A 27,214-nucleotide genomic window follows, 5' to 3' on the forward strand; every position below is an offset into this window, starting at 1 on the left:
AACGGGAAGAATGTTCGTTAATAAACAACTTTATTAATAATTTGAAGACTCGACACAACGTTGTGTTTCGGCCGTCGGGCCTGCATCAGGAGTCTGCTTTGCACAGTGCTGCGGAGCAATAATGATGACAAACCTTTGGAGATCTCACAGCAGACTCTAGGGCAAAGTATGTGTAGAATAACGTTGAAGATGATCCTTCAGGCGTAACGTAGTAGTCTTTAGAAAGACTGTTTTAAAGAAAGGTGCCGTCAGAAGCACTGCATCACAAGCAGCGCGTGCAAAGCAGACTCCTGATGCAGGCCTGACGGCCGAAACACGACGTTGTGTCGAGTCTTCAAATTATTAATAAAGTTGTTTATTAATGAACATTCTTCCCGTTTCTGGTATCCTTGGTCGCTCTCCCACTTTTTTTACACTATTGTTTTTACCGTGGGGCGTTTGAGTTCTCCGCTTTTTTGGCGGATTTCCTCTCACAACTAAGTTGCATGGGCATATTGCAGCATATACTACATTGCTTGTGTTACAGTTGGAGAACTGTTTAAGCTGAATCTTTTTGTCAGAATACGGGACATAAAAAGTTTGTGTTTTCATATTAACTGTACATACTGAGCCACATGGAAAATGTCCTATCGGTAAATTCTTTAATGGTTTGGCATGAACTGGTAATGCTGATCGAACCTACATATCCTTAAGGTTATTTTTTATTGTATATTATGGTTTATAAAGTAATTTACATATTCAATCTATTTTTTACTTTATTTATATATTAATTATAATACTTTGATGTTATTAGTTCATACTGTCATGGTTTTCTATCATGTTTGATTATCATGGTGTTCTGTCTTATCAGCCTAGCTTTTGCTTTTAATTATAATTGTTTTTTAATTTGTTTTTATTATATGTGCTTTTAATTGCTATATTATTGTTTTGTAGTCCCTGATGCAGCCCAGTTGGGCGAAACACGGCCTGTGTAGGGCATGAGCTGGAGAAGCTAAGTGCGCCTTGTATTGTGCATATCTGACAGTATTTGATAAGGTGCGCATGTTGCAAGGCAAAACACCCATGACACGCCCATGCTCCGCCCATTGGTACAGCCCATTTAGCATGCCAATTTTGTAGACTAGCATCTAGCACATACGTGTGTAAATGGCAATTTCTGACAACATTCACACATGTAAGCGCAGGTAGTGTATAAATTAGTGAGTGCAATTAGCGCCTAAATTTAGGTACCTTTTAGAGACTGTACCACAGGTAAACATGTATAAGAAGCAGCTTTTCTAAACATCACTACTTAAAAGGTATAGGGCTATTCATTTACATGTACAAATGGGGCCTCTTTAGGGTCCATGTTAGCTGGACTTCAGAAGAAGCCTCAGCTTCTGGCACTGAGCCAAGAATTGTTGCTACAAAGGATTGGTTAAGAGAAGGATATAAACATTAGGGAAGTTTCCCGGCTTATAACATCTTAGCTCAGTAGCGGCCATTTCTGATGGAGCTGAAAGCTCAAAGGAACCAGAGGAAACTGCTGAGCTAAATAAACAAAAAAATCTGCTCTAAAGGAAGCAAAATGAAAGGAACTTCGCCTTTGGTGGCTGTTAACAGTGCGGCCTTTTTCTCTTCAGTGAGAAGGAATAGGGAAGGGTAGAATCAGTAGACCATTTTCCCACACAGGTGCCTTAAATGTCAGATTTTGTCCCTACTGAGAAATTGGCTCAAAGTCCAGAAAACAGGTGTGGGGTTTCCCTTTGCAAATGAACCTGAAGATTCAATGTATCTGAGGGATGGAAATCTTTCCTCACGGTTTAAAAACTATTCCAGTAAATACTAGACAGGGAGTTTGGATTTAGCTCAGACCTTTTTGAGAAGTAGCTCAAGGCAAGTTACATTCGGATTCTGTAGGTCTTTTCCCATCCCTGGAGGTTCTCACAATCTAAGTTTGCACCTGAGGCAATAGAAGGTTAAGTGATTTGCTCAAGATCACAAGGAGCAACAGTGGAATTTGAACCTTGGCTTTCCGGGATCTCTGTTCACTGCTCTAACCATTAACCTATTTCATCTGGGAAGATGTATTTTTCCATCGAAAGGGTAGTTGAGATAATGTGGGATATAAATGTCCCAAATAAATAAATATAAATACATAAATAAATAAATAAATAATTCAAGACCAGTATGAGAGAAAGGCTGGAGTCAGGCATGAAAAATCCTGGATGCTATTGCCAGATTACCCACCTGATTTATCATTTGCCACCTGGCACCTACATCCAGGAAAGGAGCATTGGGTGGCAGCCTCACAGGTCTTGGTGGTTGTGTAGATTGTTTCAGGGTTTGAAAGTGGAGCACGGAGGTGGATCCAGGTATTGAAATGAGTATTGAGGAGGAGGCCTAGGTCTGGGGTGGTGGCAGTGGAGGTGGTGAGGGCAAATATAGTAATAGGATTTGGAATGCTTTAAGACAGATGGTGATAGGGTGGCTGTAGGGCAGGGTTGAGAAGTCTAGTGGGAGACATGGATGAGAGTTGGTGTGGGATACAGGAATTTGTATGCTTAGCTACAAATGGAGGTAGAGAACTAAAGAAGGATCTTGGGCAGAGTGGCTGAGTCAATAGGCCTTTTTCTGCCATCGTTTAATATGATATATCATGGCTACGACCTCAGTTTGTCGTATTTACTGGTAAAGTTCTTCTCTATGCCAAGGAGAGCTTTCTTCTGGAGCTGGTAAGGTGGAACACATGCAAGCAACCTATCGAGGAGTGCTTGGAAAATATTACACTTAAGGCTCCGTTTACTAAGCCATGCTAAATACTGGGAAGCCCATAAGAATAAAATGGGTTTCTTAGCATGTAGCATATGCTAATTATTAGAGGCCTTTGTAAAAGGAACTTTTAGGAATTAGAAATGTGTATTACAACTTCCATCTTTGCATTTAGTTAAATTGACTATTGCTAGGAAGAAGAAATTTTGTTATGCTGGTTACTTTCATTGGAACTCCTTTCCAGAAGAATTTCATAAGATATTGAGCTATATTATTTTCTGTAACGTTTTGAAAACACGGTTGTTTCAAAAGCATCATGGGCTTACAGTTTGATGCTTCTTTTATAGTTATTTTATGATTGTTATTAGGTTTATGAGGAATATGATCATCTAGTTCTAGGTTGTTTTTTTTTAACTCTGTTGTAATGGAGAATATTGTGTTTATTTTTGTAATAATGTATGTAAGTGTAATTGTTAATTGATTATTTTTATTGTAAACCGCAAGAACACTTTTTTGTATGCAGCAATATATTAAGTAAATAAAATCAAATAAATTACTGCTACTACTACTTATCATTTTTAAAGCGCTACTAGACGTACGCAGCGCTGTACACTTGAACATGAAAAGACAGTCCCTGCTCGACAGAGCTTACAATCTAATTAGGACAGACAAACAGGACAAACAAGAGATAAGGGAATATTAAAGTGAGGATGATAAAATAAGGGTTCTGAACAAGTGAATAAGGGTTAGGAGTTAAAAGCAGCATCAAAAAGGTGGGCTTTTAGCTTAGATTTGAAGATGGCCAGAGATGGAGCTTGACGTACCGGCTCAGGAAGTCTATTCCAGGCATATGGTGCAGCAAGATAAAAGGAATGGAGTCTGGACTTAGCAGTGGAGGAGAAAGATGAAGATAAGAGAGATTTACCCAGTGAATGGAGTTCCCGGGGAGGAATGTAGGGAGAGATGAGAGTGGAGAGGTACTGAGGAGCTGCAGAGTGAATACACTTATAGGTCAATAAGAGGAGTTTGAACTGTATGCAGAAACAGATAGGAAATAAATCCAATGATTAAAGTCAGTAAAACCTCTTAAGACAGCAGCTGTGTAATTAGTGACTGGGGTCATCGCAATGGATTCCTGAGACCCTTTAGCCCTGCTTCTGCCACTGACTCTCATCTTCGGTAAGACCATGCCTCAGTTTACCCGTCATCAGGATGCTGAGTCATCTTCCTCCTAGTTAAAAAAAACTGCACAAAGTTCCAGCTCTGAAATCCTCACCTGTGACACCCAGTGCAATGAGGATGCGGCATATATTTCTGAGGGGCTGTGAATGAGCTTCCATTATAGAATAGCACTGACTACGAATTGTGGCACCCAAATTTAGGGGTCCTTTTACTAAGGTGCACTGAAAAGTGGCCTGCGGTAGTGTAGATGCGTGTTTTGGGCATGTGCAGAACCATTTTTCAGCGTGCCTGCAAAAAATGCCTTTTTTAAAATTTTTTTGCCAAAAATGGACGTGGGGCAAAATCAAAATTGGCAAGCATCTATTTTGGGTCTGAGACCTTACTGCCAGCCATTGACCTAGCAGTAACGACTCACGCGGTAACCGGGCAGTAATGACCTATGCACATCAAATGTCACTTGGCGCACACCTGATACCGCGTCCAAAAATTATTTTTTGGACGCGTGGATCGGATGAGTTCCAACATTGAAATTACAGCAAGAGCCACATGGTAGCCGGGTGGTAACTCCATTTTGGTGTGTGTTGGGTGCGCATAGACGCTTATGCGGCTTAGTTAAAGGGCCCCTTAGGTAGCAGGACTTAATGCCTGCTGAAACCAGGTGTAATTCCCAGCACGCAAGTTGAGTGCATATCCCCAGTATTCTATAGCAGTGTGTGCAAATTTTAGCAGTGCTCCTGACCCGCCCATGCACCTCCCATGGCCACACCCCCTTTCATAAGGTCCATCAAGCCCAGCATCCTGTTTCCAACAGTGACCAATCCAGATCACAAATACCTGGCAAGATCCCCAAAAAGTACAAAACATTTTATACTGCTTATCCCAGAAATGGTGGATTTTCCCCAAGTCCATTTAATAACGGTCTATGGACTTTTCCTTTAGGAAGACGTCCAAACCTTTTTTAAACTCCACTAAACTAACCGCCTTTACCACATTCTCTGGCAACAAATTCCAGTTGTGTGCTATGGGATTTGGCTGCACATTATTATAGAACAGTGCATAGCAAAATGTGCACCCATTTGGCGCCGATTAGCACTAATTGCAAAAAGGGCGGTATATTAATTGTAATAAACGATAAACTAATTGGCTCATTAGCCAATTTAACTGGGTGCACATCTTGGATTGGGAGTATATAGAGAATCTGAGGGTTAAGATACTGGCACTCAGAATCAGTGAACTATTGAGAAAGTGACAAAAGGGTCTATTCCATAGGAGATGTAGGAAGAACAGTTACAAGCGATTTGCTATTGGTACACTATGGTTAAACTAATTTTTATTTTTCATTGGGGGTGCAGGTTTTGGGTTTCTATTTGCTTGATAAAAAAGATGAATCTAATAGTTTAAGTGGGCCATTGACATGCTGTGATGGTCAGAATTTTATGGTTCATCTGAGGAGCAATAGACCTCCTGTAGGTTCTCTTCTGCATTCATTATGGGTCTCTGCCACTTTGTCACCAGTTAATTGCCTGCTTAAATCTCTTTTTGACATGTTACTAGACTAAACTTCTCTGGCTTTCTCCAGCCACCCTGAGACTTAAGTTCACCTTGCTAAAATCCACACCATCTGCACATAGATGTGGAAGCTAAACTAATGAGGGAGAATGAAGATGCCTGTCATTAAAAACCAACATGCCATATTCACAGATCTAGAAATTCAGAAAGCAAAGCATGTATCAATCTATTGGCCTCCTGGCACCATGAGTGGGATGGAAAGGCCCCAGGAACGGGCAAGGGCTAGAACTGAATCTAATCGCACACATTTTAGTACATTGGGGAGCATTCTGGCATGAAACCCGAGACTCCAGAGAGAATTAGAAGGTGCCGCCTAGCCAAAGCTATTGAAACTCAGCTTGGTATGATGCTATAATTTGTATGTTCTCGTCCCCAGGCTATATGGGGGTGCTTTGTACTTCTGGATTGATTATATCCATGCATGCAGTTGTATTAAGATTGATAGCCCAACAGTGATATAGATCTTAATATATGTTATGCAGTCTACCAATTACTCATTTTACAAAGGTGCCCTTACACAAATAAATCATTCTGAAATAGCTAACTTTACACTTTCCAAAGGAAATATTTACTGCATTCATTCACTTGTTCATCAATTTAACACAAAGATGCCAAGGAAAAGCAACACTGGGAATTTAGAGAACAAATGTCTGGGGTTTTTTTTTTTGGGGGGGGGGGGGTTGAATTGAATGCCTGCTGTTGCTGATACTAGGAATCTTGAAAAGAAGAATGTAAATCCTGGAAGATAATCAATAGCACACAACAGCAGAATGCACAAAACTAAAAGGGGGAAAAAAGTGAGGACACAGTTTTGCACATGAAATTAAACCCTGGCTGTATTTGTCATATATTTGAAAAGGACAGGCTGGATTTCTTGCAGATCAGGCTGTTGGAGACACAGACATTTTTCCAAGGATTGTTTATGCCATGAGCTTCTGAGACTAGACCTGAAGAATGTTTTCTCCGAGGACAAGCAGGCTGCTTGTTCTCACTGATGGGTGACGTCCACGGCAGCCCCTCCAATCGGAACACTTTACTAGCAAAGGCCTTTGCTAGTCCTCGCGCGCTCATGCGCACCGCGCATGCGCGGCCGTCTTCCCGCCCGAACCGGCTCGTGTTCGTCAGTCTTCTTTTGTCCGCGCTCGGTACGGTCGTGTTTTCGCCGTGTCATGCCCCGCAAAGTCGACCTCGCGCGTTCTTCGTGTTGTTTTAAAAAAAAAAAAAAAATCCATTCTGTGTGTGGAAAGAGACTCTTCAGTCTCTTTTCCCCCCGCTATTTCCAGCTTTTTCGCCCCGGTAAGTTTTCTTTCGTCGTCGGGGTAGGCCGCTTTTAGGCCTCGGGTCGAAGTTTTCTTCCCCTTGTTTTTCGGGTGCCTTTTCTGCCATTTCGACTTTTGATCTCGCCGGCATGATTTTTCCGCCCATGACATCGAAGTCTCCCAGCGGCTTCAAGAAGTGCACCCAGTGCGCCCGGGTCATCTCGCTCACTGACAGGCACGCGTCATGTCTTCAGTGCTTGGGGGCTGGGCACCGCCCGCAGGCCTGTAGTCTGTGTTCCCTTTTGCAAAAGCGGACTCAGGTAGCGAGATTGGCCCAGTGGAACGTTTTGTTCTCGGGCTCTTCGTCGGCATCGGCACCGGGGGTATCGAGTGCATCGACGTCTTCAGCGTCCAGAGCTTCATCCTCGGCCGCCAGTGCATCGAGTGCATCGAGGCATCGGCCCTCTGCATCGGCGCTGAGACATCGGACAGCTGCATCGACGTCGGTGGTACTGGGACCTCGTCGGCTGATGTCGGACGGTGGTGCTTCGTCTGGAGTGCAGGTGAGGGCTGTCCATTCCCCTGCTGGTGGCGGTGAGCCTTCGGGTGGGTCTCCCCCTACCCTGAGGGCTCCTGCGGTACAGCCCCCCCGAGACCGACCTCCTTCGGCCTCGGCCCCAAGGAAGCGACGGTTGGATTCTACGTCCTCCTCGTCGGTGCCGGGAAGCTCCGGTGACATGCTTCGTCCCAAGAAGTCGAAGAAGCATCGTCACCGGTCTCCTTCCCATGTCGGCACCGAGAGCTCTGGGTCGCCGAGGGAGTCGGCACCCAGTAGGCATCGGCACCGAGAGGACCGCTCACCCTCTGTCCAGGAGGTGTCGATGCGCTCCACTCTGGACAACCCGGAACAGCCTCCACGCCCGGAACAGGTTCTGACGTCGACGCCTGCATCGACATCCATGCCTTTCTCTGCAGCCACTCTGAACGAGAGCCTCCGGGCCGTTCTCCCAGAGATTCTGGGAGAGCTGTTGCGCCCTACCCCTCTGGTACCGGCGGTGCTTGCGCCGCCGGTACCGTCGAGTGTGGTGCCGGCTGGTCCATCGCCCGAGGTGAGGTCTCCGGCGTCGGTGCCGCGTGCGGTACCGGCTGCCGTCGCCTCCCAGGAAGGCTCCCCGACTACGTCGGCGGAGGGAGCTTCGCCGATGCGGGCGAGGGAGTCTACCTCTCAACGCCCCCATCGTGGACGTGGCTCCACGGAGTCGAGTCAGGCGAGGTTGCAGACACAGGTCCGTGAACTTGTGTCTGACACCGAGGGTGAGGCCTCGTGGGAAGAGGAAGAAGACCCCAGATATTTCTCTGACGAGGAGTCTGAAGGTCTTCCTTCCGATCCCACTCCCTCTCCTGAGAGGCAGCTTTCTCCTCCCAAGAGTCTGTCTTTTGCTTCCTTTGTCCGGGAGATGTCTACGGCCATCCCCTTCCCGGTGGTTGTGGAGGACGAGCCCAGGGCTGAAATGTTTGAGCTCCTGGACTATCCTTCTCCACCTAAGGAAGCGTCCACAGTACCCATGCATCATGTCCTCAAAAAGACATTGCTGGCGAACTGGACCAAGCCTCTAACTAATCCCCACATTCCCAAGAAGATCGAGTCCCAGTACCGGATCCATGGGGACCCAGAGCTGATGCGCACTCAGTTGCCTCATGACTCTGGAGTTGTGGATTTGGCCCTAAAGAAGGCTAAGAGTTCTAGGGAGCATGCTTCGGCGCCCCCGGGCAAGGACTCTAGAACCTTAGACTCCTTTGGGAGGAAGGCCTACCATTCTTCTATGCTCGTGGCCAAAATTCAGTCCTACCAGCTCTACACGAGCATACACATGCGGAACAATGTGCGGCAGTTGGCGGGCTTGGTTGATGCGCTCCCCCCTGAGCAAGCCAAGCCTTTTCAGGAGGTGGTCAGGCAGCTGAAGGCGTGCAGAAAATTCCTGGCCAGAGGGGTGTATGACACCTTTGATGTTGCGTCCAGGGCCGCTGCTCAAGGTGTGGTGATGCGCAGACTCTCATGGCTGCGTGCCTCCGACCTGGAGAATAGAATCCAGCAGCGGATTGCAGACTCGCCTTGCCGTGCGGATAATATTTTTGGAGAGAAGGTCGAACAGGTGGTAGAGCAGCTCCACCAGCGGGACACTGCATTCGACAAGTTCTCCCGCCGGCAGCCTTCAGCATCTACCTCTACAGGTAGAAGATTTTTCGGGGGAAGGAAGACTGTTCCCTACTCTTCTGGCAAGCGTAGGTACGATCCTCCTTCTCGACAGCCTGCGGCCCAGGCTAAGCCCCAGCGCGCTCGCTCTCGTCAGCAGCGTGCGCCTCAGCAAGGCCCCTCGGCTCCCCAGCAAAAGCAAGGGGTGAGCTTTTGACTGGCTCCAGCAGAGCATAGCCGACATCCAAGTGTCAGTGCCGGGCGACCTGCCAGTCGGAGGGAGGTTGAAAGCTTTTCACCAAAGGTGGCCTCTCATAACCTCCGATCAGTGGGTTCTCCAAATAGTCCGGCAAGGATACACCCTCAATTTGGCCTCAAAACCTCCAAATTGTCCACCGGGAGCTCAGTCTTACAGCTTCCAGCACAAGCAGGTACTTGCAGAGGAACTCTCCGCCCTTCTCAGCGCCAATGCGGTCGAGCCCGTGCCATCCGGGCAAGAAGGGCTGGGAATCTATTCCAGGTACTTCCTTGTGGAAAAGAAAACAGGGGGGATGCGTCCCATCCTAGACCTAAGGGCCCTGAACAAATATCTGGTCAAAGAAAAGTTCAGGATGCTTTCCCTGGGCACCCTTCTTCCCATGATTCAGGAAAACGATTGGCTATGCTCTCTGGACTTAAAGGAAGCCTACACACACATCCCGATACTGCCAGCTCACAGACAGTATCTGCGATTTCAGCTGGGCACACGTCACTTCCAGTACTGTGTGCTACCCTTTGGGCTTGCCTCTGCGCCCAGGGTGTTCACAAAGTGCTTGGCTGTAGTAGCAGCGGCACTTCGCAGGCTGGGGGTGCACGTGTTCCCATATCTCGATGATTGGCTGGTGAAGAACACATCCGAGGCAGAAGCCCTGCAGTCCATGCAGATGACTATTCGCCTCCTGGAGCTACTGGGGTTTGTGATAAATTATCCAAAGTCCCATCTTCTCCCAGTGCAGAAACTCGAATTCATAGGAGCTCTGCTGGATTCTCGGACGGCTCGCGCCTATCTCCCAGAGGCGAGAGCCAACAACTTGTTGTCCCTCGTCTCGCGGGTGCGAGCGTCACAGCAGATCACAGCTCGGCAGATGTTGAGATTGCTGGGCCACATGGCCTCCAAGGTTCATGTGACTCCCATGGCCCACCTTCACATGAGATCTGCTCAATGGACCCTAGCTTCCCAGTGGTTTCAGGCTGCTGGGGATCTAGAAGACGTGATCCACCTGTCCACGAGTTTTCTCAAATCCCTGTATTGGTGGACGATTTGGTCCAATTTGACTCTGGGACATCCTTTCCAAATTCCTCAGCCACAAAAAGTGCTGACCACGGATGCGTCTCTCCTGGGATGGGGAGCTCATGTCGATGGGTTTCACACCCAAGGAAGCTGGTCCCTCCAGGAACGCGATCTGCAGATCAATCTTCTGGAGTTGCGAGCGATCTGGAACGCTCTGAAGGCTTTCAGAGATCGGCTGTCCCACCAAATTATCCAAATTCAGACAGACAACCAGGTTGCCATGTACTACGTCAACAAGCAGGGGGGCACCGGATCTCGCCCCCTGTGTCAGGAAGCCGTCAGCATGTGGCTCTGGGCTCGCCGTCACGGCATGGTGCTCCAAGCCACATATCTGGCAGGCGTAAACAACAGTCTGGCCGACAGGTTGAGCAGGATTATGCAACCTCACGAGTGGTCGCTCAATTCCTGTGTAGTGCGACAGATCTTCCAGGTGTGGGGCACCCCCTTGGTAGACCTCTTCGCATCTCGAGCCAACCACAAAGTCCCTCAGTTCTGTTCCAGGCTTCAGGCCCATGGCAGACTGGCATCGGATGCCTTCCTCCTGGACTGGGGGGAAGGTCTGCTGTATGCTTATCCTCCCATACCTCTGGTGGGGAAGACTTCGTTGAAACTCAAGCAAGACCGAGGCACCATGATTCTGATTGCTCCCTTTTGGCCGCGTCAGATCTGGTTCCCTCTTCTTCTGGAGTTGTCCTCCGAAGAACCGTGGAGATTGGAGTCTTTTCCGACCCTCATCACACAGGACGAAGGGACACTTCTGCATCCCAACCTCCGGTCCCTGGCTCTCACGGCCTGGATGTTGAGAGCGTAGACTTTGCCTCTTTGGGTCTGTCAGAGGGTGTCTCCCGCATCTTGCTTGCTTCCAGGAAAGATTCCACTAAGAGGAGTTACTTCTTTCTATGGAGGAGGTTTGCCGTCTGGTGTGACAGCAAGGCCCTAGATCCTCGCTCTTGTCCTACACAGACCCTGCTTGAATACCTTCTGCATTTGTCTGAGTCTGGTCTCAAGACCAGCTCTGTAAGGGTTCACCTTAGTGCAATCAGTGCATACCATTACCGTGTGGAAGGTAAGCCGATCTCGGGACAGCCTTTAGTTGTTCGCTTCATGAGAGGTTTGCTTTTGTCAAAGCCCCCTGTCAAGCCTCCTACAGTGTCATGGGATCTCAATGTCGTTCTCACCCAGCTGATGAAACCTCCTTTTGAGCCACTGAATTCCTGCCATCTGAAGTACTTGACCTGGAAGGTCATTTTCTTGGTGGCAGTTACTTCAGCTCGTAGAGTCAGAGAGCTTCAGGCCCTGGTAGCCCAGGCCCCTTACACCAAATTTCATCATAACAGAGTAGTCCTCCGCACTCACCCTAAGTTCTTGCCAAAGGTTGTGTCGGAGTTCCATCTGAACCAGTCAATTGTCTTGCCAACATTCTTTCCCCGTCCTCATTCCTGCCCTGCTGAACGTCAGCTGCACACATTGGACTGCAAGAGAGCATTGGCCTTCTATCTGGAGCGGACACAGCCCAACAGACAGGCCGCCCAATTGTTTGTTTCTTTTGATCCCAATAGGAGGGGAGTGGCTGTGGGGAAACCCACCATATCCAATTGGCTAGCAGATTGCATTTCCTTCACTTACGCCCAGGCTGGGCTGGCTCTTGAGGGTCATGTCACGGCTCATAATGTTAGAGCCATGGCTGCGTCGGTAGCCCACTTGAAGTCAGCCTCTATTGAAGAAATTTGCAAAGCTGCGACGTGGTCATCTGTCCACACATTCACATCTCATTACTGCCTGCAGCAGGATACCCGACGCGACAGTCGGTTCGGGCAGTCAGTTCTTCAGAACCTGTTTGGGCTTTAGGATCCAACTCCACCCCCCGAGGGCCCTGTTTGTTCTGTTCCAGGCTGCACTCTCAGTTAGTTGGTAAATTTTTTAGGTCAATCTCAGTTATGTCCTCGCCGTTGCGAGGCCCAATTGACCATGGTTGTTGTTTTGAGTGAGCCTGGGGGCTAGGGATACCCCATCAGTGAGAACAAGCAGCCTGTTTGTCCTCGGAGAAAGCGAATGCTACATACCTGTAGAAGGTATTCTCCGAGGACAGCAGGCTGATTGTTCTCACAAACCCGCCCGCCTCCCCTTTGGAGTTGTGTCTTCCCTTGTTTTGTCTTGTTACATACGGGACTGACGAACACGAGCTGGTTCGGGCGGGAAGACGGCTGCGCATGCGCGGTGCGCATGAGCGCGCGAGGACTAGCAAAGGCCTTTGCTAGTAAAGTGTTCCGATTGGAGGGGCTGCCGTGGACGTCACCCATCAGTGAGAACAATCAGCCTGCTGTCCTCGGAGAATACCTTCTACAGGTATGTAGCATTCGCTTTACCTGCAGAAGGGGCAGCATGGTTTCCAAAACAAATGTTCATCACTGCCTCTAGATAATTCTTACGTTAGTCCAATAAGAGAGATGACAGTCTGATTGCAGTCCAGTTTTTCAGGACCAGTACAAATGGAACTGTGTGCTAAAGGAAGTACTGGTCTTTCAAGAGTCAGAAATGTAACATTTATTTATTTGTTACATTTGTACCCCGCATTTTCCCACCAATTTGCAGGTTCAATGTGGCTTACATAGTACCGTGAGGCGATAGCCACCTCCGGTGAAGAAACAAATATAGAATGATGTTATTCTCAATGAGATAAATATGTTACAGACACATTTGAAATCTTAGAGAGGGAAGTTATATAGTGTTCATAGTGTTCATTACAAGTTTAGGTTTGTTTGTGTTGCTGGGTCAGTGGAGTATGCCTTTTCGAACAGGTTGGTCTTTAGTGATTTCCGGAAGTTGAGGTGGTCGTACGTAGTTTTTGTGGCTTTAGGGAGTGCATTCCAGAGTTGCATGCTTATATAGGAGAAGCTGGATCCATAAATTCTTTGTACTTGAGACCTTTGCAACTAGGGTGGCGAAGATTTAAGTATGTTCGTGATGATCTGGTTGAGTTTCTGGTTGGCAGGTCTAAGAGGTCAGTCATATATCCTGGGGCATCACCATAGATAATTTTGTGGACCAAGATGCAGATTTTAAAAGTACTATGTTCTTTGATTGGGAGCCAATGTAGTTTTTCACAAAGGAGTTTGGCGCTTTCGAATTGTGATATTGTATAAGACACTGAAGAATAGACAATTATTTGAAATATATTTGTTGCTGTTTGATTGTTCACGGCAGTAGTAGCACAGGATTTAACCTGGTCGAGTGCACTAAGGAGAATTCCTGATGAGTGACAGCCTATAAGTTCACCTGAAAGTAAGAAGACTGTGCAGTGGGTGATATACGGTTCTGAGGGCTTCTTTATTACTCATCATGTATCTATTTATTTATCACATTTATCGTGTGTTTATAGTAACTTTTTTTTCTGCTTCAAGAAAACAGCAGTGGCTTTCAGGGTGTTATTGGTCTTCAGTGTCCTTTCTAGTGACCTCGCCTGTGTAGTTCCTTTCTGGTCTTGTCACCTGCTACACCTCTCCTCCACTGATGCCTTTCCAGCTAAAACTGTGCAAGTTGATGTACAATCATCTATGAACAATGAAGTAAATCCATGTAACACAGTACACATAAGCACACACACACAACCATAATTAAAAAAAAAGACAGCCAGTTCTAATCAACTTCTAAACACATCCAGATCAATATTCAGAAAAACATCTAGAGACTAATGTGAAACATTTGGGGGGCGGGGGGGGGGGGGGGGGGGAGAGTTATGATGGTACAGTCCAGTCAGCGTTTCAGAGACCTGAAATGGACTACCAATGGAGCCAGAGGAGGACCACACTGTAACAGGATTTGGACCTGCTTGGCAGGGATGAATTTATGCTAATTATGGCCTCTAAGCTGTAATATATAAGAGGTCCCCTTCTCTTGATTAAATAGAAAGTAAATCTTAGGTTTAAAAAACAGTAAATAAAAAAAACTATAAACAACCAATAGTAGCCAATAATAAAACAACAATATTGTATATTGTAATTTTAATTATTTACAAGCACATTTTATTTATTTATTTTTTGTGCCACATCAGACCCTAATCTGCAACTTGTTAATTTTATCTGTAAATCTGACCCTGTTGCTTGAGACAATATGAAGGCCAGTGAATAGGGGTGAGAAATCTGTTAAGAAATGGTGGGGGAAGTAGAGGGATTGTTGAACTCTATATGGGAAGTTATCCCCCAGATTCTATATAGGACGACTTAAGTTGCGTGCGCAAATCCAGTCGTATTTTGGATTTGCGCATGCAACTTAGTTAAGAAGCCAATCAGTGCTGATAATTGACACAACAATCAATTATTGACACTAATCCATTAGAATTTACATGCAGAACTGTCTAAGCATTCTATAATGTGCTGTGTATAAATTCTAAATTGCATAGTTGAAAAGGGGGCATGGGCATGGGCATGTGCGTGGAACAGGTGGGTCAAAGGCATTTCTAAAATGTATGCGTGTTGTTATATTTATTTATTTATTTTATTTGTTACATTTGTATCCCACATTTTCCCACCTAATTGCAGGTTCAATGTGGCTTACATAGTACCGGAGAGGCGTTTGGAGATTCCGGTGTAAACAAATACAAAGTGATGTTATACAATATACCTGGTCTGCGCCTAATGTAGGCATCAGCTTTTACTTGGCGTAACTGCCTATTACTAAATTTAGTCATGTGGGTGGGCGCTCGGTGTATTCTATAAACTGTATGGAAATTTAGACTTATTCTATAAAGTGCACCTAAATTTCATTTCAGCACCATTTTTTTTTAGATATGGTATAGAGAGAATCTAATCCTATATTTTTATCTATCCAAAGTGGTAAATCTGCAATTTTGTGCAGAGACATTTTAACCAGGTTAGGTTGGGTGGGGGAGGGAAGGCGGGCTTTTTGAGAAACTAGATTTATCTGCTACTGAGAACCTGACAAGACTGATAAGGTTTTGGCCATCTTCTGAAAAATATTTTCTGTGCAGAGAATAAAAATCCCAAGAACGGCAGGAAGTAACAGGAATAAATAGACATGATAGATTAGGTGGGAGTTTAAAGACAAAGTTCCTTGCCCCAAGGCCTGTTCACAATGGCAAACTCCATGCCAGATGTCAGCTGACTAGTTCAATTGCTGTTCTGCTTCTTAAATCAATGCAATTTGTAAATTTCATGGTTCTTAGGAGACATTTCTCAACCATTACCTGCTGTCGCCTTGGGTTTTGCAATGTCAGATGACCCCCAGCAACAGTACAACCATTAGTGCAGTGGCGGCTCTGCTATAAATGGATCTCATCTGGCCTCACTGCAAAACTGTCTTGGGAGAACACTCAGCCCCTACCTACGGTGGGTAACAGAAAATACATTAATGGCAAGTGTGTGCTCTTGCTGCTTTGCCCCATGTTGTTAACTTGTCTAATGCCTTTCAAATGACTGCTGTGAACTCAAGAAATATATTGAGACTCTATTTTTATTATTTTTCAGAGAACTGAGGCACAATGGCTGGAATAGAGCAATACTGTATTGAATGCTTTTCATTATAAAAACAAGCTCTTAACATTTCCCCTCCAATCTGTTATTGTGTAAATCTCTCCCACCTCTGTTCCTAACAATATGAAAGCATAACGGGACATGCCAAGAACCATTGTGCTTGGCTTTACTGGTATTCCCTCGGATTCGATATAGCGTGATTTCAGTTGCACGCACAAATCCGGTCATATTTTGGATTTGCGCGTGCAACTTAATTAGTTAACAAATTCTTATTTCTAGGATAAGCAGCATAAAATGTATTGTGCTGTTTTGGGATCTTGCCAGGTACTTGTGACCTGGATTGGCCACTGTTGGAAACAGGATGCTGGGCTTGATGGACCTTCGATCTGTCCCACTATGGCAACACTTATGTACTTATGTAATCAGTGCTAACTGCCAATTAAGAAGCAATTATTGACACTAATTGGCATTAATTAGAATTTACGGGCATAACTGGCTAAGTGTATTCTGTAACATGATGGGCATAAATTCTAAGTTGCATAGTTGAAAAGGGGGCATGGCCATGAGCATGGAATGGGCAGGTCATGGGCATTTCACAAATCTATGTACATTGTTATAGAATACACCCAGTCTGCGCCTAATTTAGGCATTGGAGTCTACACCAAGTTTTACTTGTTGTTAACTGCCAGCGACTAAATTTAGTCACACAGACGGGCACTTGGCGTATTCTATAAACTGTGCAGAAATTTAGGCTTATTCTTTAAAGTATGCCCAGATTTAGGTGTGCTTTACAGAATACACCTAGGTGTTTTTATTCTGCACAGATTCTTTCCATTGTGTGTTAAAGGAAACCAAATAATAATGGCCCGCAATGGCAGAGCACAGATACTCTTGGTGTACTGTACAGTCCTATTCTCTTTCATTTGTTGAGACTGCTTGCAGACAGAAAATTGTGTTTTCTTTTTTGGGGGATTTTATGGTGTTTGTTTATATCTTATTTTTATTTTCTATGCTTATTTTAATTTATCTATTGTGAACTGCACAGATATGTTTGCGCAGTATATCACAATAATAATCATAAACCATTAAATACTAACCAAGGGGTCAACTCTGTGTTTTCATAGGCTTTCTTTTCCATGGAGAAAGATGCATATAGAGCCCCTATTTTAGGAAGGATGTGATAAGGGGAATTCAAATATCTAGGTCAGGGCATGAAGAATTCCCACAGGATATAACAAAAGGTTCTGCCAAGCATAGATTCTCTTGTAGTATAGGTGCAGGACTGCATGTTTTATGGCTTGCTATATCCAGCAGAAGCAACATTTTTAAAAATCTGCATGTGGGGAAAACAAAACGTGCAACACCCGCTTCAAGTGCTTTGAGCAGTTTTTTAAAAATTGCTGCTCCTGCTTGGCAAGATGTTCCCAATCCTGCTGCACCATGTCCCTTCCCCAACACATCTGACTCCTCCTGATCACCCTCCTGAATACATCTGATCCACTCTCTCCAATGACCCTCTGAACACATCCTATCCCCCAGGCACCCCCCCCCCCAAAGAAGACCCCACCCCACCTCTAAGACTACCCACAGCAGACTCCCCTATCCCCTAATCCCTGTCAATAGTCTTGGGTCTAGCACAGGGTTGGGCAACCTCGAGTCCTCAAGGGCAGAACCCCAGTTGGGGTTTCAGGATTTCCCCAATTAATATGAATGAGACCTATTTACATACAATGGAGGCCGTGAATGCAAATAAAACTCATGCACATTCATTGGAGAAATCCTGAAAACCTGACTGGGTTGTGGCCCTCAAGGAGCAAGATTTTCCACCTCTGGTGTAACAGGATCAGGAGCAATCCCCACTCATTCCTTCTGTAAAGGTCCTGGGTTTCAAAATGGCTACTAAAATCTTTAATGGTAATCTCGTGGTACCATCACTAAGGATCATGTGCTAGGGGCTGTGGTAGCCATAGGAGCCAACTTTTCAAAATTATTGGTGGTGCTAAGCCCAATGCAAATGACCCCTCCCTGGACACATACAAGGCATTTTCTCAATATTGGGGGTGCTCAAGCACCCACAGCACCCACAGAGTCGGCTCCAATGGTGGTAGCTGCCACTTTAGAACCTGGGATCTTTACAGAAGGAGTGTGTGTGTGTGGGGGGGGGGGGGGCACCACTAACCCCAGTAAGGTCACAGATGGCGATTGAAGGGGTGGGGCTAATGATTTTACCACTACTACTACAAATCATTTCTATAGCACTACCAGTCGTACGCAGCGCTTCACAATTGAACATGAAGAAAAGACAGTCCCTGCTCAAAAGAGCTTACAATCTAAGTCAAGACAGACAGGCCAAATAAGGGATAAGGGTAGGACAGACAGATTTTAGAGTGTCTTATTTTATTTAGATGCTTGTACTTCTGTTATTTTAGGTCATCATGTTTGCATTGTTGTTTGTATATTGCTTATGTTCCTTTGGACTTTGCCTTGAGCTTTAGTGACAAGGCAGGTGATAAATATTTCAATAAATAAATAAATACTATATTAACAAAGGATAGTTTCCTTGTCATGATTTGTGTGTGGAACCAGGGCTTCTGTTCATAGATCATTCTATATCTGCTAAAGAGGGAATAGACCAGCCATTCCCAACCCAGTCCTTGGGGCACACCTATTCCCATCGGGTTTTCAGGATATTCACAATAAATATTCATGAGTTAGATTTGCATGCAATTGAGGCAGTGCATGCAGTGAAGGAATGGCCTAGTGGGTAGAGCACCAGTCTTGTAATCCAGAGGTGGCCAGTTCAAATCCCTGCTCCTTGTGATCTTGGGCAAGTCACTTAACCCTCCATTGCTTCAGGTACAAACTTAGATTGTGAGCCCTCCTGGGATAGAGAAATATACAGAGTACCTGAATGTAACTCACCTTGAGCTACTACTGAAAAAGGTGTGAGCAAAATCTAAATAAATAAATCTATCTTATGCCTATTCATCCATCATTTTGCAACTACCCAAGGTCCTCCGCTTCTCCCCTACCCCCACCTCTCAGTTTTATATTTCTCCTCCCACTTCATCCTGGCTAGTGCAGCAAAGATCCTTGGCCAGGTGGCAAAAACAATGGTTTTCTCCAACAACATTTCTCCTAAGGTATGTGGGTGTCTCCCTCCACCCCATATTCTCACCATAGAATCTGGTGCAGCAATTTCACAAATGCAATCACAGGGGACAGACACGTTCCACAGGACCTGCCTTATTTCTACAATGGAAACTAAGAGACTGCTGCTCTTTTATTTGATGGTAGGAGCACAGACAGTGGACCTCCATGCACCTTAGAGGGGAACATTGCTTTCCCAAGCTTGCGTGGATGCTGCTGTGGGTAACACTGGTAAGCAATGAGTCTGTTCCCCGGCCAAGGCACAGTGAAAGCTGCCTTTGCAGTATACCCAGTGTGTTTTTTCTAGCAAAAAATGTGTTGGTACTCAAATGCCAGGCCACCCTTCAGGGGTGGGGTGATCACTGAGGGACCCACCCTGCAGCCAGTCACAGAATCTATGACAAGTCAGAATTGGTGTGTAGAGCCTGAGCTCTTTCATTAAAACTTGAGGTCCATGGGTCAATTTTAGCGGACAATGGGAAAAGTGCCGGTACTCAGTACCCCCAAGTACCCCCTCAAAAAAAGCTGGGGATCTAACTGGGAATGGCAGCACACTGAGTCACCAAATTGACTGAAGAGATTCTATAGTTTAAATGCTTAATAGCACACTAAACTGTCCTTGGTTTTGACATATACAAGCATTTTTCAACAGAAGAAAAAATAGACAGATGCCAAAGACCTTTCAAAAAGAGAACTGATGAGTCCCAAATTTACTGAGCTCCCTGGGGGAACATTTCAGAATCAGAGATAGCCAGCTAGTCATTTAAATAAAAGCCATAGGAATTCCTTTCACAGTACTGTACACTTTAGGTAAATAACAGAGGCAGAGGGAGGGTTAAATAGCAGTCCTGTTTCCCTGGGGTTTGCTGGAGAAGTGGGGCATTGAGGAAAGGAAGAACTGCTTTGCTGTGATTCTCACTAACAAAGATAGTGTGTGTGTGTGTGTGCGTGCATGCAAGTGTGTTGGGGGGGGGGGGGGGGAGGTCGGTATTTGAACCATAGGCTCAGCACTCTCATCTGAGAGAAACTGAAGATCCGCCCTCCCTCTCTCGCCTCCCCAACCAGGATATTTTGAAACATATTCTAAGGTTCTTATTTTCACTTATTTTTAATCTTTTAAATCTTTGTGTCTTCCTGACGTGTTTGATTCACTTGGGGGCTGGGAGTGGAGCAGAAGTCATATAGCTAAATTGTGACATCTCAGAAATGACTGTTAAACTCTTGTGAATCTGCAATAAGCCAAATATTTGGTAATCGTCGTACAGAAGTATCCATATTAGTATTAATATTAGAGTTGTTAAATGGAGCATCTATTAATCTCATTACACACCAAGTAATTCCTTAGCTACTGACTGGTTCATAAAAGTCCTCATGCATTATAACCAGGGACCACAGACTCTATATCGTTTAGAATTGCTTGAAAGAGGTCAGTAATGACTGGGCTCTCTATTTGTGCCCCCATCTTTCCTTAAAAAGAAAGACTCACTGTTAAAGCTCCTATTAGCATCTCTTCACAAAGAGCTTGGCCAGATGGGTTTTATAGTCTTTCAGAATGTTCTTGACTGTGGGAGGAGTAGCCTAATGGTTAGTGCAGTGGGCTTAGCTTTGAGCCTGGCAGTCTGGCTTCGATTCCTTGTGACCTTGGGCAAGTCACTTAACCCTTCATTGCTCCAGGTACAAACACTTTGATTGTGAGCCCTCTAGGGACAGAGAAAGTACCTGATTTTAATGTGCACAGTGCTGTGTACACCTAGTAGCACTATAGAAATGATTAGTAGTAGTAGTATGTCTGGTTAAGAGCATAAGACTCACCATAAACAGGCAAAAGCAACTGATCCCTATTTACCACCATCATATCCCCTCTCGGTCCTCTCCTTCAAGCTGAAAAGTCCTAATCTGTTCAGCAATGTATCCTAGAACTGATTGACACATGTAAACATGCTGCCATGAGAGAGGTTTATATATATATATATATATATATATATATATATATATATATATACACTGATTTATAGTAATCATATCTATCTTATGTGTATAGATTAGATCAGTTCTTCCCAAAACTGTCCTGTGGACCCCACAATCCCACCACCCCTCAGGTTTTCAGGATATGCACAATGAATATGCATGAGTTAAATCTGCACACATTGGAAATAAGGCATATGCAAATGTACTTCATAGTTGAAATTGATAGTTCACTTGCCTACTGCTTCCATGGCCTGAGTTCAAATCTTATGCTAACATAGGATTTCTTTTAGGTAGCCAGCCTCTAGCCAACTCAGCCATCCATCTATTTCAGTCAGTAAATGAGTACACGGAAACAATTTGGATCGTACCAAATGACCTCCTCCCCGAACATTCAAACTTCAGGAGGCTTTTGTCTTCTTTTATTGCAGAAACAAAAATCATAAGAAATACCCTCACTATGTTTTATTTCATTTTAAAGAACTGCATGTTCCTATGGGATGAACCATGATGTGTCTCCTGACAGGACGGTCAGTTGTTACAACAGCCCAACCTGTCTTTCTACTGCTGATTGAACTTCAAGTTTGCTTGAAACACGCTAATCACCAAATTTGACAAGTTTAAACTTTTATTTATTTAATTTTCTTCTTTCATTAAGGTATGGAGGGGTGGGTTGGAGGACAAGGAGGGGAGGGAAAGACCAAATAATTATTATCTGGGTTACAATAGAAAAGGAAAGTCTGGTCATGCAAAACGGGTAGTTGTCATGGGTTGTCCGTTGAGTCCATGAAGGACCTCTTCAAAGCAGTCAGGTATGCTAATAGCAACTGAGACCTTTAGGATGTGCTATAGTGTAAATTAGCAATGCTTTCTTTCATTTATTTTCCTTTCCAAAATAAATAAATTAAATAAGTTGTGCAGGAGGTTAAAAATTGAGCAATTAAATTACCATAGTGAATTACGTTGATCAGTAACAACCCAAAGTAATTTTGGTTTGTAAAAAAAAAGTTTATGGAAGGATTGGGCAGGTATTTGCATATACCCAAAAGGCACCACAGTTTTCTAGTGTAGGATCCCTGTAGATTCTCTGCAGGACATGACGTGTGAATGCCAATGCATTGGAATACGATATTCCATGGATACTGCTTCAGAACCCATCCAGCGCAACCAGTTTTGTAGGGTTAGTTACACAGTCCCACGAAAAAAAAAGTTACTCCAAAAAGCACAAAAATATAATGAGCCTAATTATTTACCAAAGACACTTGGTAAACACAAAATTAAACAAAAAAAATGTGAATTCCTTGTAATATATGACAAGAACAATGTATTTTATTGTTGAAAAAAATGGGCTTGGTTCCTTTTTTGAAAATTCCTTGCTATTTTCTTCTGCATGTTCTCTCTTTGTTCAGTGCTCCGTTATTCCTGGTTTAAAAATCAGGAAACACATGGTGCCCCCTCATCCCAAAAAATCCCCCAAACAGTAGGTGAGGACTTTGGAAATCGATGGTGGCTGCTGAAGAACTATATTGAGCCTTGTAAACTCTCAATTCTCGATGGTATGGTGCCTGATGTCTTCTTAGGCTCAACGGGACATTTTGGAGCCTTGGTTGCTCACCTCCCACCAGTTATTCACGTGGAGGTACCAAGAAAATAAACAACAAAAGAACCCCATTTAAAACCTGGGTTTCCAAGTGTTGCGTCCATGAGATTAGAAAATAGCTGTATCTTCCTAGTTAACCTTGTCCTGAAATATATACAGGTTATTTGTTGCAGCTACGGTGATTATATTTTCTGAAGGATGCCAAGCTGTATGCAAGATCTTTTTACTAAAGTCCAGACTGTCCACGCTTATTTCGTCTTTCCTCCGCTTCCCACCCACGCACACTTTCCGGGGCTTTAGAATGGCCCTGGGCTTGCTGTTCTCTCTGGAAGCTTCTAGCGTCACATCGCGCTTCGTGTTGCGGTCAAACATCCTGAAGAAGTTGTTGTAGGACCCCGTCATAATGACACTAGAAAACAAAATTTTGTTCAGTTGCCCAGCATTTATCATGGTTCTACACTGATATTGAATTCTACTATTTTAAAGTTTTGTGTTTATTAATCTTTCATAACAATTACACAAGGACAATTCCTAGCGAAATCTTTAAGCAAAGAATGAATAATGGTAATGGAACTAGTCCATATGTTTACAGTCTGGAAGAGGAACCACAACTATAATAGGAATTTTTAAAAAGTACACAATACTTAACACAAGATCAGTTCATAGCCCCAATTACGATACAGCCAATAGCCATTTAACGCACTGGTTAGTTATTCCAGGTAAAGAAAATACTACTCATCGACACTGGAAGGCTTCTCACTTTGGAGAAAATTTCAGAATCCTCCTCTATGTCATGATACATGTGAAACTCACTTGGGACATTCCTTTTAGAAGCATGTTTTCAGTATTTTGTACATTTGGCAGGCAAGAGGGTCTTTACAATGGGGCTTCCACTCTCACTCTGCCTATCTCACGCCCCCTGCTAGAAAAATTCTGATTACTTCAGCAACATGAAATTTAATTGTAACTCTGTTTACTGTGGAATTCCCTCCAGTCTTCTTCGCCGCCTTCAGATTCTTCATAACTCAGCTGCACGTTTTCTCTGTCAGGCTAAACAGCAGGATCATGTTTCACCTCTTCTTATTCAATTGCATTGGTTACCAGTTCGTTATAGATGTTGGTTTAACATCTTATATCTTGCTCACAGGGCTCTTACCTTGCTTCTGTCACTCTTCACTAATACTCCGGCATGATTGTTACGATCTTTGGATTCTCTTTGCCTGGTTCTTCCTTCACCCAAACGTGCCCACTACGAAGCCACTCGGCATTCAGCCTATTTTTTCTTGCCCCCTTCCTAAGGAATAATTTGCCCCCTACCTGCGAGAGGAGTAGTCATTTTCTAGATTTAAGGCCCTTCTTAAAGCATATTTCTTTTTTGACTTGGCTTTTGGTGTTCAATTATCTTTGGACAAATGAAACTTGAGGATACATATAAAGTATCGCATACCATGTAAAATGAGTTTACCTTGTTGGGCAGACTGGATGGACCATTCAGGTCTTTATCTGTCGTCGTTTACTATGTTACTATGGTTGCAGATGAATCCAGCGTTTCTGCAACTCTTTCATAGTCAGTAGTGAAAATTAGGACTAATCTGTACCCTTGGTGTGAATGTGGCTTGACTGTTTTGCTCTGTCCTATAAACTATGGCGTTCTTTTCTATTGATTAATGATTTTAGTTTGTAAACCGCTGAGACCTGTAAAAAAATTGGTGGATTATGAAGTACTAAATAAACATAAGTATAAACATATTGGGCCAAATTCTATAATGATGCCTTACAAATCGGCGCCGAAAAGACATGCGGTTAGCATGAGTCTATAAACTATACGTAAAGTTAGGTGTAGTTTATAGAATATGCGCACACTCCTTTCGTGTGACTAAAATGTAGGTGCAGCCATTTAGGCCACCTAAAACCAGGCCTAAATACCTGCACATAAGTTAGGCGCAGATTGGGTGTATTCCATAATAGTGCGCATAGTTTTTTTGAAACACCCACAACTCATCTATTCTATGCCCATGGCCATGCCCCCTTTTCAACCGCATGCATTAGAATTTATGCACACCGCACTGTAAAATACGCCTAGAAAGTTGTGTGCATGCATTCTAATTAAAGCCAATTATTGCTGCTAATTGGTTGTTAAGTACCATTTATCATCACTGATTGGCTTGTTAGTCAATTAAGTTAAAACGCCATATATAGAATTTGGGTGAATGTGTGGTAACAGGCAAATTGCCACAAAACCCGCAGGTGCGCAGTCAAGTACGCATTAATCAATGGATTCTATACATGGCGCTCAGATTTGTGCACCTGAATTTGGGTGTGCTCCCAAGATGCACATGCAAATTAATTGACTAATGAGCTGTTAACCATCAATAAGTGGTTGCTAACAACCAAATCCTGAAGTTAATTGCTACCCATTAGAATTTGCGCATGCATCTGGCTGCGCACCATTCTATAAGGCAGTGCACCTAATTCCCATAGTGTTTATCTCAAAAGAGGGTGCGGCTATGGTTGTGTCAGGGCATTCAAAAAAGTTGTATATAGCTATAGAATATTGGCTCAGCATTTCAGCAGGCATAATTCTGGTGCGTAAAGTTTGGGTGTCTATTTCTGAGCACAATGCTAGGCGTGATACATAGAATCCCGGGGTAAGTGCTTAACACACTGTAGTAAAAGAGCCCCTTAATGTGAACAACAAGAGAGGTAGCGTCAATGCAAAGCACAGGAAAAGAACAGAGGAAGCAGCAGCTTATCTCACCTGTCCGATCCGTTCCAAACACACTCAAATTTATCAAATATGCAGTCATTCTCATACAGCGAACACAGCTTGCTTCGGAGATAATCATGGACCTAGTGCCAAAAGGAGATGCAGACACTGAATGGGAGAAACATTCCGATGCACGTACTTCAGTGCCATCAACAGATGACTGCAGGTTAGTAGAGTACCATCAACAATAAATCAAACGCAGCAGGACAAATACTCAAAAGCCAATGCATATATGCCTATTTATATATTATATTGCCCTATTATATATATATATATATATATATATATATATATATATATATATATATATATATATATATATATATATATATATAGGGCAGTGGTTATCAATCCTGCCCACAGGACAAACCTAGTTAGTCAGGTTTATAGGATATCCACAATGAACATGCATGAAACAGATCTGCATACAATGCGGGTAGTGCATGCAAATCTATCTCATGCACATTCAGTCTCTCAAATTCACTGCTAATGCTCAGCGTAGTACTTGTATCACATCAAAGAGAGCTTCCTTCTAGAGTTCATAAGATGTAACATGAATAGGCAATTTATCACTGTATGCTTGAAAATTTCTTTTAATCAAGCCTGTTGCACCAAATATGATGTGGACTATTTCTATATCTTTCTGTCATGTTTTCTTGGTCTCAGACTGCATCACTTTCATTTGAAGATCTTCCCTTTCTCCACTTCAATCACTTGGCACTTTGCATAAGTGGTTGCACCTAAAATCTGGGGTACTCAAAACAGCTTTACACTATTCTACAATGGCTGAGGCATTACCCAATTGCCATTATAGAATTGACACTCGGTGCACATCCTTGTGGAACCTACATCACGGTGCCAAGTTCTAGAATTACCCCCTAAGTCTCACCAGGCTGTAGGGTAAAACAAAGACTGGTTATGCCTGTCCTGAATATCTGGACTCAAGTTGACCCTAGTAACTACCACAATGTGGACTGATGGAAATGTCATCATGGACTGAGTTTATCTTTTCTTGTAGCAAGTTGTTGGTGGCAACGAAACTGCCCCTTGACATTATAGGATGACTAGAAAGCATTGGCTCTTTTATGCTGTTGCCAGGGTACTGTTTCTCAAGTCAGTGCTGGAGTACCCTGTAGCCAGTCCAAAATGAATATGCAAGAGACAGATTTGCATGCAGTGCGTCCATTGTATACAAACTTATCTGATGCATATTCATTGTGGATATCCTGAAAACCATTCTAACTTTGGGGTACTCATGGACTGGCTTGAGAAGCATTGGTCTAGGTGAAGGCAACCATTATGAACAATTACAATTATCCTGAATAAATGTTTTAATAATTTTCCCATCTCTCTCTTGACTGTGCTGAAAGGAAATGCTACATACCTGGTAAGTCTCAACTGGTCTGTTCTCCATGTTCAGGTCCCAGACTTTAATGGTGAGATAATCCCTGGTCATGATGTACTTCCCACTATGACTGAATTTCACATCTGAAATTGAGGAAATGATCTCGGAAAAGAAGGATCTGTTACTTGGATCTTCAGGTTCTTCGAAAACTACATAACAAAGAAAACAAATGTACACTGGTATGTTAAAAAAAGAGACCAGTGAAAACACTGGAACAAGTCAAAAATAGACTCTGTTCTCCCTTGTTAATTTACAGAAAGAACTCTTATGCGAGAACAGTTTCCAGTACCAAGGGACTGTGTGAAATCATAGATTTCTCAGCTGGAATTTCTCAAAATCTCCAAAATAAGACATTTTAATTTATTTTTGTTTATTCCTTGATAAAATCAGTCATGAATTACTTATCTGAAAACCACACTGTTCATCTTCTTCATAACTGCCCAACATCAACATCAAAACATTTTTTTGTAGACAGAGTCAGTGTACTTTGGAGATTTGGGATATATGTGGGATTTCACCAAAAATATTAGTATTGGGACTAATGAACAAATTG

At 43.8% G+C, this 27,214-nt stretch overlaps 1 protein-coding gene across 2 annotated transcripts in view; it reads right to left on the bottom strand.

The window, feature by feature from the left end:
- Positions 1 to 22,417: 22,417 nt before the first annotated feature.
- Positions 22,418 to 27,214, bottom strand: part of PPP2R2B (protein phosphatase 2 regulatory subunit Bbeta) — a 239,102-nt gene continuing 234,305 nt past the window's right edge. For both annotated transcript variants that reach the window (XM_030212897.1, XM_030212896.1), the window contains exons 7-9: positions 26,641 to 26,810; positions 25,248 to 25,339; positions 22,418 to 22,898 (exon numbers count right to left, since the gene is read on the bottom strand). In XM_030212897.1, the coding sequence (XP_030068757.1) occupies positions 22,619 to 22,898; positions 25,248 to 25,339; positions 26,641 to 26,810 (542 nt within the window). In that variant the 3' untranslated portion in view covers positions 22,418 to 22,618. The remainder of the gene's footprint in view (positions 22,899 to 25,247; positions 25,340 to 26,640; positions 26,811 to 27,214) is intronic.

Source organism: Microcaecilia unicolor, chromosome 8, assembly GCF_901765095.1.
Source record: "Microcaecilia unicolor chromosome 8, aMicUni1.1, whole genome shotgun sequence".
Lineage (NCBI taxonomy): Eukaryota > Metazoa > Chordata > Amphibia > Gymnophiona > Siphonopidae > Microcaecilia > Microcaecilia unicolor.